This window comes from Pelodiscus sinensis, chromosome 2, assembly GCF_049634645.1.
Source record: "Pelodiscus sinensis isolate JC-2024 chromosome 2, ASM4963464v1, whole genome shotgun sequence".
Lineage (NCBI taxonomy): Eukaryota > Metazoa > Chordata > Testudines > Trionychidae > Pelodiscus > Pelodiscus sinensis.
In genome coordinates this window covers 100,377,808-100,399,363 of record NC_134712.1, presented here as the reverse complement: position 1 = coordinate 100,399,363, position 21,556 = coordinate 100,377,808, and the positions used below count along the sequence as shown (strand labels likewise).

The 21,556-nt window shown below is 41.9% G+C and overlaps 1 protein-coding gene across 2 annotated transcripts in view; it reads right to left on the bottom strand.

Moving 5' to 3' along the window:
• Positions 1 to 21,556, bottom strand: part of CTDP1 (CTD phosphatase subunit 1) — a 185,856-nt gene that overhangs the window by 100,992 nt on the left and 63,308 nt on the right. Inside the window, exons 9-10 of one of the 2 annotated variants that reach the window (XM_075921112.1) lie at positions 16,406 to 16,547; positions 14,269 to 14,499 (exon numbers count right to left, since the gene is read on the bottom strand). In XM_075921112.1, the coding sequence (XP_075777227.1) occupies positions 14,269 to 14,499; positions 16,406 to 16,547 (373 nt within the window). Of the gene's footprint in view, positions 1 to 14,268; positions 14,500 to 16,405; positions 16,578 to 21,556 lie in introns of both variants that reach the window. The other variant, XM_075921111.1, reaches the window with a different exon arrangement.

Sequence of the window (21,556 nt, the reverse complement as noted above, 5' to 3'; positions counted from 1 at the left end):
AATACGAGACACTTCTAAGAAGCTTGTAATGAAGACAACATTTTTAATTTTATTAAAAACAATAATCAGTTTCCATGGAACATATTGAATAAAAGATTAAATACCAATTCGAGCATCTCAGCTGTGTTTATTGAATTCTGCTCAGTTACGTTTCAGGAATATATTTTCAGAACTGGGAGCACAAAATTTTGAACACATGCAAGCGCCCTATTACATGTACAGGCAGTCCCCGACTTACGTGGATCCGACTTATGTCAGATCCGCACTTACGAACGGGGCTCTCTCGCCCCGGAGCTCGCAGGCAGCGGGACCACCCAGAGCGCAGCGGTCCCGCCACCTCGACCTCCGGGGCGAAAAAAGCTGCTCCGGGTGCCCCTGGTCTGCTGGGGACCGTCTCCAGCAGACCAGAGACACCTGGAGCAAAGCCGGGGAGGCGGAGGGTTCCCGTGCCTCTGAGGCTTTGCTCTGGAAAAGCCTCAGAGACACGGGACCCCAGGTTGGTCTTGCAGGGATCTACCTGGCAGCCCAGCTGTTCTGTCCCAGGCTCGAGATTCAGCCACTGTTGAAACTGATCAGTGGCTGATTCCAGGAAGCTGGGGGCAGGGCAATTCTGCCTCCAGCTTCCTGTAGTCAGCCCCTGGTCAGTTTCAGCAGCAGCGGCTGAATCTGGAGCCAGTTCCGACTTACATACAAATTCAACTTAAGAACAAACCTATAGTCCCTATCTTGTACGTAACCCGGGGACTGCCTGTATGCACATTAGGGTATTAATGTCTAAGGTGCATGAACACACTGCTGAAATGAAAAATATCTTACATCCTTCTACACTGGTTGAGGTAACAGTGTAACAAATAAAATGATGCTAAGGAAAGGATTAAAAACCCAACCTAATGCTATTCTTAAACTATACTAGTCATTCAGAACAATGGCAAGAGAAATAATGTTGGCAAAGCAGCATTAAAAGCAATTCTAAATAGTCACTTGAACAGCAATGAACACTAATTGTAAAAGCTAGACATTAACAACTGCATGTATTTTGTTAATTTAGAACTTGTAGGCACATGCACTTCATGCAATTGTGTGGTCCCATTAACATTACTGGGAGTATTTACCTGTATTAAGTTAAGCATCTGCATACAGTTTGAGGGACTGCTTACTTATGACCTTCCAAGGTTGTCATTTTATTTATGTGAATTGAGAGACAGAGATGCTAAGTAAAAGCTGGGTTTTTCACTGCTCTTCTCCACTCAGTATATGTAGACTCTATTAAACACACTGGTGTAAATATGAAATAAAAATTACCATGCATTTAGTATTTTGATGTCTGGCATCAAAACCTTACACAGAAATATGCACATGCATTTTTAAATGAATTCCACAATATTTATTTCAGCCGTAAGTGTTTGCACATCAGTAAGCTTACTTAATGTCATTTAAAAAGTGCTGCTTTTACCTTTCACATGTAAATAATACCCATTTTCTAACAAAAATATGTCCTTATCTTTTACTGTGTTATTAGTGTTCACTGCGGTTTATTTTGTTCAAGTCCAGGATGCCATCTGCAATGGTTTTCAGACAACATTTAATTATTTCATCTCAAGAACAGTTAACACTCCTCTCCTAACATTTACTTAAAAAAAATCTTTATTAAGATGCCAATTGCCAACATACATACATAAAAAATAAATAACTTATTAAAACCAATCCCTGTTAAAAAGAGTGGCCACTGAATTGCCATCACCAACCCTGACCAACAATTTAAAAAAAGCCTCCCTCTAAACTACTATTACTGTCAGGAAATTCTGTATTATATTTAGACTGAATTGCTCAGTACAAAAAGCAGATTTTAGAAGTCTGGTACAGATCTGACCATACTATCAGAACTTATAACTCGTTACACTAACTGAACTAAAGTATGTCAATTTGATGCAATCCCCACCTTGAGTTATTTCAGTACCAATTTGAGTAGGCTTTTTTTTAAATGTATTCTACTTTAAACGTTTTTTTAACCCATTTAACCTAAATTTAAAAAAAGATGTTGAATCCAAAAGACGACTGCCCATTCAAACTAGCCCAAAATACTTAAAGGTAGAAGTTATAATTAATTCCAAGTTATTTCAGTTCAGCTTGTATTTAAATAAGCCCCTATTAATATTTTTCAATCAAAAATTGAAGTATATATTTGTGATAGTAAAATTAGAACTCTTGCAATATAATGTGCTTTCAGTAATAAACAGACGATACTTTACTAAGGATCTAATGTTGTTGCCATGACACATTCACAATTCCTGTTACAGTATTAACATGTGGAAAATAGGGATGTAAGCAAATGCTTATCGGGTAGTTGAGTAGGAACACAACTAGTCGCTTCCTCTGCAAGCGGGGAGCCAGCATAAAAGTTGGTTCCCCCTAGCACCATCTCTTCGGGGGGCAGGAGAGGCAGAGAACAGTGGGGAAACGGCACAAGCAGGGATTGAAACAGTCCTGTTCACCCCGGTTCGAACTGCTGCTCCTCTCCCTTTGAAATGTACAAGGGCCACCTGCCCATATTGACTACTCGATTAGGTGATTAATTGAAATTAAACATCTCTAGTGGAAAACTCATTTAAGATATCATCAGGCCGTTGATACCACATAAAGTAAACAGTTGGCAATAAGAAAAAAACTGTGATGTTTCAAAAGGACATGTAAGAGGAGCAGCAGAATCAGATAAACTCTTGGAGAGAGATTCACATTTTGCTCCTTTTATTATCAGAAACTTCAGTATGAAGAAGTATGAACTTGAGAAGCTGATAGGTCACAGGTCAGGAATGCTATCTTTATGAGAAAAAGAAGTTACTCACCCCATGCAGCAAAAACTGTTCTTCGAGATGTGTGTCCTCATGGGTGCTCCACTGTTGTTGGTGATGGGTCATCCTGGAGCCACAGTCCAGAGCTTTTCATAGCAGCTGTCAGTTGGGCTGCACATGCATGATAGGTGCCTCATGGCGTTCTCCCCTTAGTACCTCATGTGCATGCACAGCCTGACCTTCTCTCAGTTTCTCATCTACACCTGAGTAACTATATACTTGGACTGGAGGTGAGGAAGATGGGTCATGGAGCACCCATGGGGGGACACATCTCAAAGAACAGTCGTTACTCATCCTGTGCAGTAACTTCATTTTCTTCTTCAAATGATATCCCTGTGGGTGCTCCACTGTTGGTGACTACAAAGCAGTGACCAATCTGGACAGTGGGCTTTGGAGTCACTTCTTGGCAGCCAACAATAGGACTTCTGTGGCCAATGCTGTAATAGACAGTGACTGAGGTAGAGTGACAGTGTTTAGTAAAAGTATGATTGGATGACTAAGTGTCTGCCTGGTAAATGTCCTTGAGGGCAACATTATGAAGAAATGCCATGTATCCTGCAGTGGCACGAGTGGAATGTGCTCTTTGGGGGACTGGCAGAGTCTTATTCTGTAAAGCACAGCATCTCATTATACCTGATGATATCCAGTCGGAGAAGCGTTGTACAGATATAGGCATACCTTTTGAGCATTCTGCAACAGAAACAAAAAGATGTGGAGACTTACGAAAATCTCACGTTCTACCAATGGAGAAAGCAAGAGCTTGCTGAATGTTCAATGTATGTAGAATGGCATCCTGATGAAAAATTGCCGCTGAGGATATCTGCCATAATATTGTTCATCACAGGTAGGTAGGATGCTATGAGTGTGACTGGTGTCGAATGCACCAGTTCCACAGGCGAAAGCAGGAAGGTGCAACCCCTGTCTATTTATACAAATCATTGTGGTCATGTCATCTGCAAGAATGCATACTGTTCAATGGCTGTTGTGGGGGGTGAAATGGATACAGGAATTCCTTATAGCTCTAAGCTAGAAAAGGCTGATGTGCAATCTGACCTCTTCTGGTGACCAGCTGCTTTGAGCCACGTGATGTTGTAGATGAGCACCCCATCCCAATAGGAAAGCATCGGTTGTGATCTGCACTGAAGGCTGGAATTGTTGAAAAGGGATCTCAGCAAGGAGGTTGTCTAGGGATCTCCACCACTGAAGGGAGGTGAGAACATCCGTGGAACAACTGACTTGTGCAAAGGGTGGTGGCATGGGATATAAACTGAAGTGAGCCAATACTGGAGAGAATGGAGGAGCAGATGAACATGTTGAACTATATAGTTGCAGCCATATAACCCTAATTTGGAGACCAGTACAGTCTGTAGTGGACGGGCTTGTGGACAATATACCAATCAAGTCCTGTAGAGTTGTGACATGATGGTGAGGTAAGTATGCTCGAGCTGATATTGAATTCAGGTGAGCCAACTGACAACTGCTATGAAAACCTCTGATCTGCAGCTCCAGGATGACCTGTCCCCAACAACTCTGGAGTACCCATAGGGACCTCACTTGAACTCGTGCTTGAAGCACATCAAGGATTTGATAAGGTGGGAAGGCAAATCCTTCAGAAGTTCCGAAGTGTTTCACAAGTAACAGTTGACTTAAAAAAAGCAGCAGGAAGTTTCTCTGCACAGTACCTTCTAGGGTTCACCAGGCATACTACATGGACTGTACATTTGTGTCTGGAGAAAAGGGTTTGCAAGTGCTTTGGAGGATAGGGTCAAAATTCAAAAAAGATCTGGACAAACTAGAGAAATGGGCTGAGATAAATAGGATGAAATTAAATAAGGACAAATGCAAAGTATTCCACTTAGGAAGGAACAATCAATCAGTTTCACACAGAATGGGAAGTGATTGTCTAGGAAGCAGTACTGCTGAAAGGGATTTAGGGGCCATAGTGGACCACAAGTTAAACATGAGTCAACAGCGTGACACTGCTACAAAAAAAGCGAACACAATTCTGGGATGCACTAACAGGAGAGTTGTGAGCAAGACACGAGAAGTCATTCTTCAGCTCTACTCTTTGCTGATTAGGCCTCAATTGGAGTATTATGTCCAGTTCTGGGTACCACATTTCATGTGGAGAAATTGGAGAAGGTCCAGAGAAGAGCAAGAAGAATGATTAAAGATCTAGAAAACATAACCTATGAGGGAAAGACTGAAAGAATTGGGCTTGTTTAGTTTAGAAAAGAGAAGACTGAGAGGACATGATAGCAGTTTTCAAATATCTAAAAGGGTCTTACAAGGAGGAGGGAGAAAAATTGTTCTCCTTGGCCTCTGAGAATAGGACAAGAAGCAATGGACTTAAATTGCAGCAAGGAAGGTTTAGGTAGGACATTATGAAATACTTCCTAACAGTCAGGGTGGTTAAACAGTGGAATAAATTGCCTAGGGAGGTTGTGGAATCTCCATCATTGGAGATATTTAAGAGCAGGTTAGACAGACAGCTGTTAGGGATGATCTAGAGCATACTTGGTCCTGCCAAGAGAGCAGGAGACTAGACTTGATGATCTCTCAAGGTCCCTTCCAGTTCTAGTGTTCTATGATTCTAAAAACCACTATGAATAAAGCAGCTTTAGGGTAAACATCCCACTGAGATAACCTAATATTATTCACTGATCAGTGGCTTGCGAGATTGATGAGTACACTGCAACCAGTTACTTTCCAAGTGTCTAAAAGATTAGTCATCTCAAATGAAAACTATAAGGCTATGTCTACACTGGTGGGTTCTTGCGCAAGAACGGCCATTCTTCCGCAGAGCATCCACACTGCCCGCCCGCTCTTGTGCAAGAAGATTTACAGTAAAGCGTGGTAAGAGAGGGCTTCTTGTGCAGGAGCTGTGCTCTTTTTTTTAAAAAGTGTAAGCTCTCTTGTGCAAGAGGGCAGTGTGGATGCACGGCAGGGGTTTCTTGTGCAAGAAAGCCCTATGGTTAAAAAGGCCATCAGAGCTTTCTTGTGCAAGAGAGCATCCACTCTGCCACGGATGTTCTTACACAAAAGCACATGGCAGTGTGGACGTGTTCTTGCGCAAGAACCCGCCAGTGTAGACATAGCTTAAGTGTTTGTTAAAGAAAAGTCTTTTTAAGCCTCTTAAAGCCACTCAAAGTGAATCACAACTTCCATATTGATGTCTTTACAAGTTTGTGTTTGGAATAAGCAGAGATGCTTACAGGTATTTTTTTCCTAGGGATTGTGCTTCATAACACCAACCCACATAGGGACTCCTGGGACATACAACTAGATAGTGGCTATATTGTACTCAGATTTCCAGAAAGCTTTTTACAAGGTCCCTCACCAAAGTGCTTTTGGAATCTGTTGGGCACGTGCAGCGTGGCTCCTCTGTTCCTTCTCTACCTGCTAGAGTATTAGGCTCCAAGCAGGGGAAGGAGGAAGGGTAGTGGAGCACCCACGGGGACACATCTTGAAGAACCACAGTTATTGCACAAGGTGAGTAACTCATTCTTCTTCGAGTGGTCCGCGTGGGTGCTCTACTCTGGGTGACTACAGAGCGGTTGTCAGCTCACAGGAGGTGGGTTTGGAGCCATGTGGTAGTCACTGTGGATAGTACTGCGTGTCCCACCGCCACAGAAGTTGCAATTGAAGAGGAAAGCACGTAGTGTTGTGCAAATGGTGTGGCCGGATGACCAAGTGGCGGTGTTGCAGATGTCTTGCAGAGGAACGTTGTTAAGGAAGGCAGTTGTAGAGGACATTGCTCTCGTGGAATGAGCCATTATGGATTCAGGTAAGTGTTTATAGTGCAGCTCATAACAAGTTCAAATACAGGAGGTGATCCACTTTGAAATTCTCTGAGATGAGACTGCCTATCCCTTGGACCGTTTGGCGTAGGAAAGGAACAGCCTAGGTGAGGTGCGTCAAGGCTTGGTGTGGTCCACATAAAACGCCAGTGCCCTGTGGACATCGAGCGTGTGCCATGCAGCATGAACTGGATCAGCATACAGTTTTGGAAAGAAGGCAGGTAAGTGTATAGGTTCATTAACATGGAAAGGGGAAGGCACTTTGGGGAGGAACTTCGGGTGGGGTCCGAGTATCACTCTGTCTTTAGCGAATATAGTGTAAGGGGGATTGGCCATCAGGGCTGCAAGTTCACTCACCCTCCTGCTGGAGGTTATAGTGACCAGAAAGGACACTTTAATTGACAAATGGGGCCATACATAGGTGGCTAATGGCTCAAACAGTGGTTTTGTCAAGCTTTTGAGAACATGGTTTAGATCCCAGATGGGGACTGGTGGGCGGATGGGTGGAAGTGTTCTGTAAGCTTTAAGGAAGCATTTAGTTAAAGGATTAGCGAGGAAGGAAGCACCATCAATAGGGTGATGAAAGGCTGCTATGGCTGCCACATATACTCTGATTGTACTAAGAGTGAGTCCCAATTGCTCGAGGGATAAGTAATCCAACAAAGTAGGGAGAGGGGCGGAAGCCGGCCGTGTTGTCTGCAAATCGTTACACCACTGAAGAAATCTGTTCCACTTATATAGGTAAGTTTTTCTGGTGGAGAATCTTCTACTATTAATTAGTATCGCTTTCACCGGTTCCACACAGGTAATGTCAGCATCCTGGAGCCATGGAGGAGCCAGGCATAGAGATGAAGCTTGCGAAGGTCCAGATGGAAAGTCGTGCCGTGGTTCTGTGACAGGAGGTAGTGATGGAGTTGGAATGGAAACGGACTCACTGTCGCCATCCTGTGAAGGTATGGGTACCACATCTGTCTGGGCCATGCCGGTGCCACCAGGATAACTCAGGCCTGATCTGTCCTGATTTTGTTGTGCAATAGAGGGAAGGTGGGGAAAGCATAGAGGAGATGAGAGTCCCAAGAGATGGAAAAGGCGTCTCCGAGGGAGTGTTTCCCCAAGGCTCCTCTAGAACAATAGAGGTGGCACTTTCTGTTCTTTGTGGTAAAGAGATCTATGTCTGGATGTCCCCACTGAAGAAAGAGTGGGATGAGGGCATGCATGTCTATCTCCCATTCATGTCGATTGTGGAACGTGCGGCTGAGGGTGTCCGCTGTGACGCTGAGTATCCCTAGGAGATAGGAGGCCACTGGGGTGACCTGATGAGCTAGACACCAATTCCAGAACCTGATGGCTTCTGTGCACAGGGATGGTGAGCGAGCACCACCTTGGCGATTGATATAGTACATGCAGGTGGTGTTGTCTGTCATGATTTGTGTCCTATGAGCTGGGTGAAATGTTGACACATCTGACTGCTTGTAGTTCGAGGAAGTTGATATGGAAAGTTTGTTCCATGAGCGACCATTTGCCCTGTGCTGTAACATTCCCTAAATGGGCCCCCCCAGCCCATAAGGGAAGCATCCGTTGTCAGAGCGAGTACAGGCGGAGGACTCTGGAAGGGAATGCCTTCTAGCATGTTTTGTGGGACCATCCACCATTGGAGGGAATTGAGGATGCGAGGTGGAATAGATACCATTTTCGAGAGTTGATCTCTGGAAGGCTTGTAGCCTGTTGCTAACCATGATCGTGGACCCCTCATGTGGAGTCTGGCTAGTTTGGCTACATATGTCGTAGATGCCATATGGCCTAGAATTTTGAGGCATTGGCAGACCATCATGGTAGGAGCTGTGCATGCGGTAGTGATCAGGTCGCGAATGGTGGCGAACCAGTGTTTGGGTAAGGTGGCTTTTGCTGTTACTGTGTTTGGGTAAGGTGGCCTTTGCTGTTACTGAGTTACCTATAAATTCCAGTTTCTGTGTAGGGATTAGAGAGGACTTTGCATGATTTATATGAAAGCCCTGAGGTTGGTCAGAAGGCGTATCGTGATATCCTTCATGGTCTTGGCTTCTTTGAAGGAAGAGCTTTTTATGAGGCAATCATCCAAATACGGATATATCATGACCCTTTGGTGCCGGAGCGCAGCCATTACAACTGCCAGGGTTTTGGAAAATACTCTTGGAGCAGTCGAGAAACCAAATGGGAGCACTCGGTATTGGTAATGCCAGGTCCCCACCATGAAACAAAGGAAACGCCTGTGTGCTGGATGTATCATGATGTGGAAGTAGGCATCCTGAAGGTCAAGAGCCAAAAGCCAGTCCCCTTGGTCGAGTGCCGGGATAATCATTGCTAAAGTTACCATCTTGAAGTGGTGGTAGGCAATATATTTGTTTAGTCGCCTCAAATCTAGTATGGGACACCAACTTCCACTCTTCGTCTGGGTTAGGAAGTAGGTTGAGTAGAATCCCCGACCCTGACATGGTGATGGAACTGGTTCTATGGAACCTAGTTGTAGGAGATAGGAAACCTCTTGATCGAGAAGGGTTTCGTGAGATGGGTCCCTGAAGAGGGATGGGGTAGGAGGGTGGGTGGGGAGATGGGAAGTAAATGGGATAGCATAACTGTATTGGATCAATTCCAGAACCCATTTGTCTGACATAATGAGGGCCAATTGATGGTAGAAGGCCCGAAGAGGGTGGTGGAATTGAAACGTATCGGTCCTTGGTGACAGAAGAATGGCTTTCTGGTTCTTGACCAGTCTTTCAAATCTGCTGCTTGTTTGCAGGTGGGTGGGTAGAGGAGTGCTGTTGCTGTTGCGGCCTATGGCATTCCAGCTTTGGTCTCTGATGAAAGTCATATCTTGATTACTGTCTGAAGGGTTCCCTGGGATGTTGGTAGGGCTGGTATCTAGTCCTCTTGAAGAGAGGAGTGTACATACCCAGAGTTCTGAGAGTAGTTCGGGAGTCCTTCATAGAGGGCAATACTTCATCTGTTTTGGCAGAGAATAGGCTGGCCTTATCAAAGGATAAATCCTCTACTTTTTGTTGCAAATCTCTTGGAACTCCCGATGATTGGAGCCATGACAACTGATGGAGGACGATGGCAGATGCTGTGGTGTCAGCCACATCCATAGCAGACTGTAAAGCTGTACGGGAGACATTATGGCCCTCTTGCATAATACTGAGTAGGGCCGGTTTCTTGTGTTCCGGAAGATGTCGAAGGTCCTGCAATTTAGAATAGTTGGCATGGTCATAGTCAATGAGCATCGTGGTTTAGTTAGATGCTCCGAGGAGTAGAGTAGCCGAAGTGTAAACTTTACGACTCATGGTATCTACCTTCTTATGGTCTCTGTCCTGTGGGATATTTCTGAAATTAGGTTGTTTACTTTTATGATGAACAGAGTCTACTACTAATGAGTTCAGAGGGGGATGGTTAAACAGAAAGTCCATGTCCCTGGGAGTGATAAAATATTTGCGGTCGGCCCTTCTCTTTGTCGGGGCAATGGAGGTCGGAGTCTGCCAGATGATATCAGCTGGATCCATGATAGCTTCGTCCATGGGGATGGCTATTCTGGAGGCAACTGGGGGTTGTAAAGTACGGAGAAGATGATATTGTTTGTCTTGGACCTCCTGGAGACCCTGTTCCTGTGCCAAGGCCTCTCATTTAAACAGCTCTTGGAATTTTCTAGCATCATCACCGGGAGGCAGGGCTTCAGCCATGACTGCCTCATCTGGGGACGATGATGAGTTGTGCAAGGGGGATCTGTCCTCCCCTTCGGAGAGGGAGTCCTATATGTCCAAATGAGTCGGGGAAGTCAGCTCAGTGACTGGAACGGTAGTGGTTGATGAGACTGGAGATGGCCTCGAAACTGTAGAAGGCGCATGGTGGTGGCTGCTCTTGGGCTGTGGTTCCCAGGGTTGCCAACGGGTGGCGTATGGTGGTGGAGGATGGGCATACTGTTGCGCATACCATGGTGGAGGAAGAGGGTATGCATACTGCACCATGGTAGGTTGCCAGGAGGGCGGTCTGGGTGCCGGGCTGGAATGTTGAGATGAGAATCTGCTCCTTGACTCGGTGCCCGCATCCCTGGAAGATCGAGAAGAGCATCAGGAGTGCACATACTGGACAGAGGAGCCAGGTGTAGGTGGTACCGAAGGCATGCGGTGCTCTCTCAATGCCGAATGGTGCTGTTTCAGCGGTGCCGAGACCGGTGTAGGTGCCGGGGGCAACATAGGTGCTGGAGACAGTGTCGGTACCGTGGACAACGTGGGTGTCATGGGTGAGAGCAGTACCGCGATCTGCCCCGGTGCAGGACGTTCCATCTGGGAGGCATCGGTACGCAGCTTTTTGGACAATGCCGTTTTATTGTGATGTTTTGGTGCCGAGGGCTTGGAGCCGGGTGCAGTTGGAGCGGACAGAGTTGCAAGTGGCTCTGGTGCCGTAGATCGCAGTGCAGACTACTTCTGTCTTGGCTCCGAGTGGGTTCTTTTGTGCGCCCTCACCGACTTATGTGGTGCCGTGCTGGAAGTCCCAGGTTTATCCCCGGTGCTGCTGTCAGTGCTGAGGGTAGCGAGGGAGTTGGGGAAAGGCCTGTTTTCGAGGCCATACAGCCGGAGTGAGTAGAGGGATGATCTTTTTCCATACCCTTACTCTGCGAAGTCGTTTTTGAAGTCGCTGGAGAGTCCTCAGAAGATGGCCAAAGAGACCTCTTGTATAGGAGCATTTTAAGTCTGTTAGCCCAGTCATGGTGCGCTCTCGCGGTGAGTTTGGAGCAGTGCGGGTATTTGAATTTGATGTGACTCACCCAGGCACTTAATGCACTTGGTGTGCCCGTCAGACATGGGCATCGCGTCGCGGCAAGATTTGCACCTCTTAAAACCGGGAATGAGGCTCTTGGAAAAAAAGCGGCGAACCGCAACAAGAGAATTTTTTTTTTTTTTTAAACTAACTGGGTTAGGAGAAGAGGGCTAAAAAAGAACTTGGATCGTGAGGAAAACTGGGGAATCAACTAGGAAATTGTCTATTTTTTTTTTTTACAGAAAATGAGGAGAACTGAAGGCTTCGTCTGCTGCCGAGGATGGTAGAGAAGGAACTGAGGAGCCGCGCCACGCGTGCCCAGCAGATTCCAACAGCACTAGAGAGCGCTATGGCGCATGCACGGCGCAGCAGAAACTGCTAGAAAAAGTCTCTGGTCGCTGGCGTGAGGACGCACCAGGACCCAGAGTGGAGTACCCACGGGGACCACTCGAAGAAGAAATGACTATACCCTACGTAGCATTAATTCTTTGTACAATTCTACATAATTGGCTAATCTGAAAACAGAGAGTCATCTGAGGATTTTGCATAATTCACGAAAAATACATCATGTTTGTATGCAGAGTCACTTTCCCCTTGGATTTTTGCCCAATATACAACAAGCTGTTCCTGGTTCTCAAGTTAGGAACAAAATTACACCTACAACCAGGAAATGTATAATCTTGAAAGCCACGACCTTCACATTATTTTTTATTTTAAAATTCAGAATACTCATTTATTTTAAAATCACAAAACCATCCTAAAGAGTAAAAATTATAATTAAGAAAGGGAAAATTTTCCAAAGGCTTAGCCTGGGACTGGTTTCCCAGCAGCTCCCAGCTAAAGATACAACTGATTGTCTTTCTCTTCCAAAAGCTGTACATAAAACGAGTCACTACTTTTGCATTACAATGCAAAATGACAATCATTGTGAATGTAAATTTTTGGCTTAATAATTTGTAAATTTGGAGAGGAAGAAGGGAAGAATATGAAGATTAAAAGAGTGCTCTTTTGACTTTGCTGATACTAGGGCTGTTAAGCAAATAAAAAAATGTAATCTCGATTAATTACGTGCGCCTCCCCTTTGAAAAGCCATGGCAGCATTTCAACAGGGCAGCATTGCATGGAGACCAGGATCAGCTGGAGTCCCCAGCTGATGCCAGGCTCCATGCAGTGCAGTTCCTTGGAAGCGCCATGGCAGTGTTTCCAAGGGGCAGCTGATTAGGAGCGGGGGATCAGGTGGGGATTCCAGCTGATCCCCCGCTCTGCTGTTGGAAAGCCCCTTCAAAGCACCAGATTAACATGTTGAAAAAATTAATCTTGTCTTGTGTTACTCGCAGGTGTTAACGCAGGTAAATTGACAGTCCTAATTGATAAATTAACACATCACAGACCTTTACACCCAAGCATTTTAGGAAAGTCCTACATAAACTCAGTCCCTCGCAAACATTTCCCAGCTTCTTGAAACTTGGAAACAAATTTCTCTTCCCCTTTGTCAAATAATGACCAACAAAACCTTTCCAGTTATTCTTTCAGAATACTTGCTGTCTTGACTGTTTCTTTCTTGCCTGTTCATTTAAGAGTATTAAAGCAAAATGCAAGCTAAAAAGTGGTGATTTGGGGGAAAAAAGCAGAAAAGAAAATTGCCTTTTCAAATAGCCAAAGGAACTGGATACATTCATGCCAAGAAAGGCTAAGGAAAGTGTAATGAAGGAGACAAAACGAAAGGAAAACCATGAAAATGGGAAGGGAGAAGTAAAAAGTATGTAAAGGATTCTGAAAAAGAAGAGATAGCAAGAGATTTTTGTAACAAAGAATATAAAGGGTAGAGATAGTGAAAAGGAGAACATGGAAAAGAATTCACCTTGCACCACGGCATTTATTATAATGCTTTAAACTTTTCTATCATTTCTGAGGATCTCACATGTTTTCAGAGATAATTAAGTTAGTCCCAATACTCTACTATGTTTTATGGATGGAGAAACTTAGGTACCAAGAAGATGACTAATCAATTAAGTCAACACGAATTGCTGCGTGCTTAGCACTTCTGAAAATTAGGTCAGTTATTTAAGAACCTAAATCCATACTCTGGAGCCTAAGACTCCTACTTTTAAAAATCATGGTTTAAATGAGCTGACCAAGATCACAGTGTCCATGACAAGTCCCCTAGGTGTCTCAGCTAGAAATTCAAGGCCTTAAAAATCACAAAACCAGCCTTCATCCCCTTTTATTTTCGTATCAAATCAAATGTCAGTTAATGTTTTTAAGTGCAGACTGACTCATAGAAAAAAAGTCACAGTAACATGCACTAGGTAATCCTCTAAAAACAAAAGTAACCTCAAAGTAAAATCCCAGAATAATCTCCTATTTGAAAGTATGTGTATGAGATAAGTAAAGAGGAAAAGTTTTCAAGCAAAACTGATACTGCAGTCAGCTGTATTTGATAGCCAAACAAATCCAAAGTAATGAATAAAACTTATTTAGAACTGAAATTCACATGTAAAAACACACTGTTTTGTGATATAAGTTATCCTAATAAATTCTACAGTATATAAAATACAAAAGTTGTATATTCTCTTTGGGGTTTCTACAAATACAGAAAAGGAAGGCCTATACGGAATTAAACACATTCATATCACCACAGCTGTTTGCCTAGTTCTAATAATTTCCTTTAGTAAGATATTGCAAGAGTTAAAACCATTTTAACTTTTCAAAGAGGTAAGCTAACTAAGCCAATTGAATGAAATGCTATCAGGTAACACAAAAAAGTGAGATCTTAGAAAAATGAAGTTTGAAAATAAGCTTAAGTGATTCTTAGCTACACTTTCATGTACCTGAAGGATGAGTGCTCCCCATGGACCGGTAAAGTGAGGGGAGGAGCTGGAGACTGGATATACAGAGGCTGGCCAGAAGACTGAGAGCCCTTCCTGATTAGCTTTCCGGTGTTGGGATCATAAAGCCGAACTTCAGGACCTGGCTGAAACTTTGGATGGATGGGTGTCGGGTGAAACAGAGCAGTCTGGAATGCGCTGTGTGTATCAGGAAATGTGGCAGGACTGTTCTCTCTGTTGAATGTAATTTTTAAAAAGTTACATTAGAAATTTATATTACAGTAATTATTTGTAACCGGAAGGGAAAGTATTAGGATTTCCCTTTCAGAGAAAGGGCATAGGTTCTGACAAGACAGATTTCAGGGCAAAATGGGTCTGCCTTTTTTCAAAAGCAGAAAATAAATGTATTTTCTTAGCATATATATGAAAATCCCACATAACTTAATGGTAATAATGCATGTATATGAAGAGAACAGATTTAATGTCATACTTATTCACTAAAATGAGATTATAATAAAATATCTATCTTAACTATTTCTCAAAATTTATAAACAACTGAAAACTCAAATTTCCTCTATAGAATTAAAACTAATACATAAAATTTGTTTATCACTGTAATTTGGAGATACTAATACAAATCAGACTAAATGCACGTGCACAAACATTCTTTGATACCTATAATTTGTATATGATAAGATAAATATTTGCTATTCAATACTGCTCTTAAAGCAAAATGAAACAAATTAGTATAGAAACTTCTGCAACATCAACAAATATTTACAAAAACCACCAAAATAATTTACTGTTGCACTAAGCCACATATATGGCTACTTTAGAAAAAAAGCCATTAACACCATCAAATGTGTCAGATCTGGTAATATTACCAGATTAGTATCACAAGGAAATATATACAAAAGGATGTATAGAAGAATTTGCTATGCATCATATAGTGGTGTAAGAAGGCTGCTCACCAAAAGTCAGTTTCATCTCATACATTTATACATAACCATTTTAAATTGCTGCCACAACTCTGATTTAACAGTGACAGGCACCTCATGAAATAAATTGATAGTTATAACTATGAAGTGCCCTCAATGTTCTTAATAAACTCATTTTATTTTCAAATAGGGTATTTTTTCAGTTTTATCTGGTTTTGTATCTTATTCACCACCTGAAATTGTAAGACCTCTAGGATAGCAATCATTGCCACAAATAACTCCGATAGCAAAGGATCTAGCACATTAGTATCTCAAGTCTTAGTTTATAATTACAATCTGATTATTTACTTAGGCAAAAATATTCTAGACTCCTTTATTCCTTTTTAGGCTTCTAAAAAAGAATTGCCTCATTTTTAGACATGTTCGGCACCCACAAACCCTATTTATGGTACAAATATTAATCCATTCACATGTCTTAAGTCTTCTCCCTCAAGAGGGCTCATCTATAATAGTCTCTGTCCCCTTTCACATTTTTCTTCTGCTTCCTTTCTCCTATCCAAGATTTATATTTTCGATTTGCTGTTCACCTAACACTCCACTGTTTTTGTTTTCTTGCTTTTTTACCAACCCTTCTCCCATTGGTGTTTTCCCTTCTGCTCTCATATTGATCTTCCCCTTTTCTCTTCCAACCTCTCCCTCCCTTTTTTTATTCATACATTCTGTTTTTGTCCTGAGTTCTTCTCCCTTTCTTTCTCGTTACCAAGTGTAAAATGGCTAGCTGCTCAGGCTTCTCGTAATCCATGAATTTGTGTGCTTGCAGGATTGGAGACTGCATGATTATATCATGCTGCACCTACATTCCTGGTCCCTACTGGCCCTCCCTAGCACAAGTACAGAGAACCACTGGTCAGACCTGCTGCTGCTTACTGGAAATCCCCACCTGTGATACTACTAGTCCTAGGGACTTCTAGGAACTCCAAAGCTTGGATCAACTGCCTCCCAGTGGTAGGCAGTCCTGCCTGCAAACACTACAAGAAGTTGGCTGAAATGAGATATGGAATTTTCATATAAACACTACATTTCACATACAATTCTGGGTTTATTATAGCTATGAATCAACTCTCTATTAAAATAAGAATAAATTCAGTTTAATACCATGATCAAATTATCTTTGGTCCATTTTTTTCCTATATAAATTTTACCTTTGTGTTTTGATATAGTCATCCTTTAAGGGAAAGAGCTGCTCCTCTACCTTGTCCCAACGCTCCAAGCAGCTCCACAGCCAGTCAGGGTTTACAACATGGAGATGTTTACAGTCCAGAGCTTGCCGTACTTTTTCTGTGCCTATTAAGTCAAACACAACATTACAGTGTTCTGAAAAGAAAAGAAAAAAGGCTTACATTTTTAAATAGGATATTCTGTGACCAATTTTGAAAGTTATCAGCTGGCTCAAAGATATTAAAATTCGCGTTAAAGCCATACAAGGTGAAGTCTTAAGCCTTGGCTGCACTGAGGTCTTTCACAAAAAGCTACTTAGCAATAAAATGTGTATAACTCCTTAGTGCAGACATAGCTAGCGTTCTGCTAAAACTCATTCAAACGGAAAGTAGAACCAATCAATTTAACACTTGAGCATTCCTACTTTGAGTAAAAGTAAAAATAACAAAGGTTACACATTTCTAAAAATATACCCTTGTATCAAAAGGTATCAGTGTCTAAAGCTGGAGTGGCCAAGGAGTGGCTCATTCAACCTCCCTAAAAATCTAAGCATGTCGCATAACATTCATGAGTGCAGTCTGCTGTTATATCACAGCACGTATACCATTCTAAGACTTTGTCCACACTTGAAAGTAGAAAGTGCAGTCGCAGCAGCACTTCAGCATGGCAGAGTGGCCACATCAGAAGTGCTAGGAGAGTAAACTCTAGGTAAACCACCTGGAGGAGTAGCTAGCTGTGCTGGGAATATGGCTCCTAACACTATAGCCCCCTTTACTCTGGTGCTTTACAGTGCTTGTAACTTGCTGCGCCCTGAATCAGAAAGTTGCAGTGCAGTAAATTGGCAGTGTAGACTTAAGCTTACTTGAAAGCACATGGTCACCTACTTTGATTTGCCATGAGTTTGGCAGGAGCTAATGCCTCTACACTAATGCAGAAATCATGGACTGTTTAGTATCAAACAGCAATATGCAAGATGTCAACATGCACCTGGGGATAGAGAAACACATCAGCAAAAGAAAGAATCCTAGAACCACTGTGGCCAAAAGCCTTGATTTATACTTCTAGTAAGTAGCGTAGTTTAAAACCAGTAAGAGAGTCAATGGACAGAACAAAAAGCAAGCAAGGTGCTACAAATCTCAAGAGAACTATCACAATCAGCAAGCCCAATTAGTAAAACAGTGAGAGAAATTCTTCAGGAAAAAATAAAAGGAATAGTATATTTTAAAGGGAGCTGGAATTAAATGGACAAACAGGAAAAGATGAGTTTAAAGAGAGAAAGGAGTAAGTTCTCAAGGAAGAACAGGAAGCAGTTCTTTAGCCTGACTGAAAACAGGTTAGCAAAAAAATTGAGACTTGATAGGATTCACTCTCTTGTATAAGATATAAGCAAGGAGAATAGTTGTACTACTTGGACATATTAAATTTGGGTTCAAGCAGACTAGTTACACAGGAAAAAAGGATTTAATGAATAAAAGTTTCCCAGAGGAACTCAAGATTTGTGGGATGAATTAAGTCCAGAGATGCCTGGACATATAATACCCATTATCGCTTATGTGGGACTGGGTATGTGCAACATCATCTCATTTTCATTTGCAGAGATTTAAGAGACAAAATTCTCCCATATACTTTTAGAAGAGATAAGTTTACAGAAAGCACTTGTCAGACTTAACAGAATGGTAAAATAATTGATTGAAGAGACATTTAGTGCTCCACATATTCCAGAATTCTGTAGAATCACATATTCTTGCAAAATTGCACTCCAGAACCTAAGGTTTCAGGGTTTAAAAAAATTTTTTTTTTTTTTAAAGAGTATTCATTTTTAGTCCTCAGGGCTGTGGAAAAGTAATAAAAACGAACTTATACCATATTGCATTCTTTAATCTGTAGAAATCCTGAAAGAGTACTTCTGAGATGTGAGAAGCTCCCATTCATCTCTATAGATTATTAACTCTAAACACTAAGGCTTGTGTCTACATCGGCATGATTTTGCGCAAAAGCACTTGCTTTCGCACAAAAACATGCTACCTGTCTACACTGGCGGGGAGTTCTTGCGCAAGAAGACTGATGTTCTAATGTGTGAAATCAGTGCTTCTTGCGCAAGAACTATGATGCGCCCGCTCAGGAATAAGCCCTCTTGTGCAACTGTTCTTGCTCAAGAGGCCAGTATAGACAGGTAACACGCATTTCTTGCACAAGAAAGCCCAATGGCTAAAATGGCCAAAAGCACATCTCTTGCGCAAAAGCACATGCCAGTGTAGACGCTCTCTTGTGCAAATACTTTTAACGCAAAAATTTTTGCGTTAAAAGTATTTGCGCAAAATCTTGCCAATGCAGACGTAGCCTAAAAATACCACACCAGGCTCAAAAATCCTACTGTTTCCCAATTGGTCATCAGCACTTCCAGATGCCTCCCTGACAACATCTACTAAGCAATTATGCAAAGTATTTACAATAATCTGCATCATAAGATAACTGAAACCATAGAACAAGGCAAAGAACACTAAATAAACTAAGGATATTTTGTGGACTGCTGTCTCAAGATTTTAGTTAGTGATAGTTAAAATATTTAAATGCATACACAACCCATTACATGACCTTCCTCGAGTGAAACTTAGTGAAAGTCAATTTAATTGGACAGAAACAGTGTAGAACCATAACCACTCTGTACACACTATTTACTTTTAGGTCCACTGTTATGAGACAAAATATTCTACATTTTCCAGCTGATAACAATTGAGAAGTGCTGTGGAACAACTACTTCAGCCAGCTAGGTATTTTAACTCACTCTTTATAGATTTATTTCCTTTGCAGAGTACCTTCTCTCTCCCCCGCTCTCCATCAAGCTACTGTTAGTCATCAAATTGACTTGCATCTAACCCTTTAAGGGTAAAGAAGGAAAAAAAGCAGCTAGCTGGGGACTACAGTTGATATGTTTTGATGAAAAATCCTATAGAAAGGCATATTGGTTTCAGAGGAGTAGAATCGTATTTATATAATATTGGGAAAAGATTGTTTACTTTTAAATCCTATGTTGCAGTAATAAAGGAGAAAGCTTGAAGCAATCTTTAAAAAGTGACCTTTATTATTTTAATACATTCTGTTTCTTAGAAGCATAATAGTTCTGAGCTTATAAACATTTATCTCTGCAGCTAAAGAAACATACTTTTTTCTGTACACTCATGAAAAACCTTTCCATCTCAAAGGTAGCTTTGTGATCATGCCTAGAACTTGCATTCTTCTTTAAAAGAATACCCATCACAAACTGCAAAAGAAATATTTTAGACCAACGATAAAAAACACAGCTAAGATATCAATTTGGGCATAAAAAAAATTAATCCAGGCTTTTCACTACTTATGTAAAGAAAAGCATAAAAACATGAGAGATACTACAAAGTGTTTGACATCTTAGGAACAGAAGCAAGGAACTAGCAGTTGCACACCCATTGGTGGTCACTTTCAGTTTAAAAGGGGCAAAGAGGACTACTGCAGACCTACCCAATTTGTAACCAACAATAAAAGTAACAATGGAATCACTTTTTATTGGTAATTTTTGGATTACATGTTTGTTGTTCTGGTCCTCTGGACAAATATTTTGACAAGAGATTATTTCGGCACTTCTAAACACAAAGTAGTCTAAGTACTGGAACAGACTTACGGAATAATAAGACTAACTTTATTTTTATGGATACATTAACTCAACTTCAATATTTAAAATATTTAGCTGCACTACCAGTTGCCTCATACCCTGTTCCCAAAACTAAGTATTTCCCTTTTTCAGATAGCAAGGGCCAGTAATATATATCAAACATGCCTACATTAAGAGCCAGAACCTGAACCTTTACATAAACAAGTGCGCCTTAAGAAAAGGCTGAATACAATTCATTAAAAACTCCAGAATTTTGCCCTAATGGAATTAAGTGTATATGAAAAGTGATAGATGAACTATTAGAGGATACTTAGCTCAGTTATGATTTGTAAAAACACAGTTTTACAGAACTAGGATAAAAACTAGGGATGTGAGTGGTTAACTAGTAAAGCCTCATCTGTAATGGGTGAGGCTAACCAGTTCTTGTTAACCAGTGGGGAATGGAGGGTTGGAGCAGTGGGTGGAGGGTACTCCAGCTTAGCCAGAGCAGCTCCCATCATACTAATGGAGCCACTTCAGCCCCCGGATGCCCTTCTTTAATCAGCTAACGGATTAAACATTGGCTACATCTACATTGGCATGATCTTGCGCAAATACTCTTTAACGCAAGAGCTCTTGCGTTAAAATATTTGCACAAGAGAGCATCTACACTGGCATGTGCCTTTGCGTAAGAGATGTGCTTTTGCGCAAGAGCATCCGTGCCAGTGTAGACGCTCTTTTGTGCAAGAAAACTCAAATGGCCATTTTAACCATTGGGCTTTCTTGCGCAAGAAATTCAGTTGCGCAAGAGGGCTTATTTCTGAGCGGGAGCATCATAGTTCTTGCACAAGAAGCACTGATTTCACACATTAGAACGTCAGTGTTCTTGCTCAAGAACTCCCCGCCAGTGTAGACAGGCAGCATGTTTTTGCGCAAAAGCAGCCGCTTTGGCGGAAGAGCGTGCCAATGTAAACACAGCCCTTATGTTTAACCAATTAAATGGGATTTTACATCCCTAACAGGTTATGATTCTCTCCTTTCAAAATTCTCAGAGTTTGTATGTTATGATCCATCCCCTTGTAACCTTTTAAGCTCAACAATGCAATACTGAGCTAGTGCAAGAAAAACAGAGAGAACTGGCTGAGTAACAAGCCAGTCTAACGGCTAGTTACAAAAAATGGACTTAAGCTTAGTCTGAGGAATCCATGTTGTGTGTCCTCAGACCTGTGTTGAAGATATATTAAACCTGAAACCCCTTAAAAAGCATTAAGTCAAACTAGGTAGTACCCTCAAAGACCTCTTCAAACTATCTCCCAAGTCTACATGCTCTGGCCCCCACATTATATTATAAATGAAAGAGCCCACCTACGCTAAGTCAGCAGAGACAAACTCAAGCAGGACCATAAGATTTATTGACAATAGGTGGAAGTAAAAGAATGCCAGTTCATACTGCAGTTGGATCTCCAAGCACCACTATTTCACTAGACTTCCAATATTATGATGGCCCATT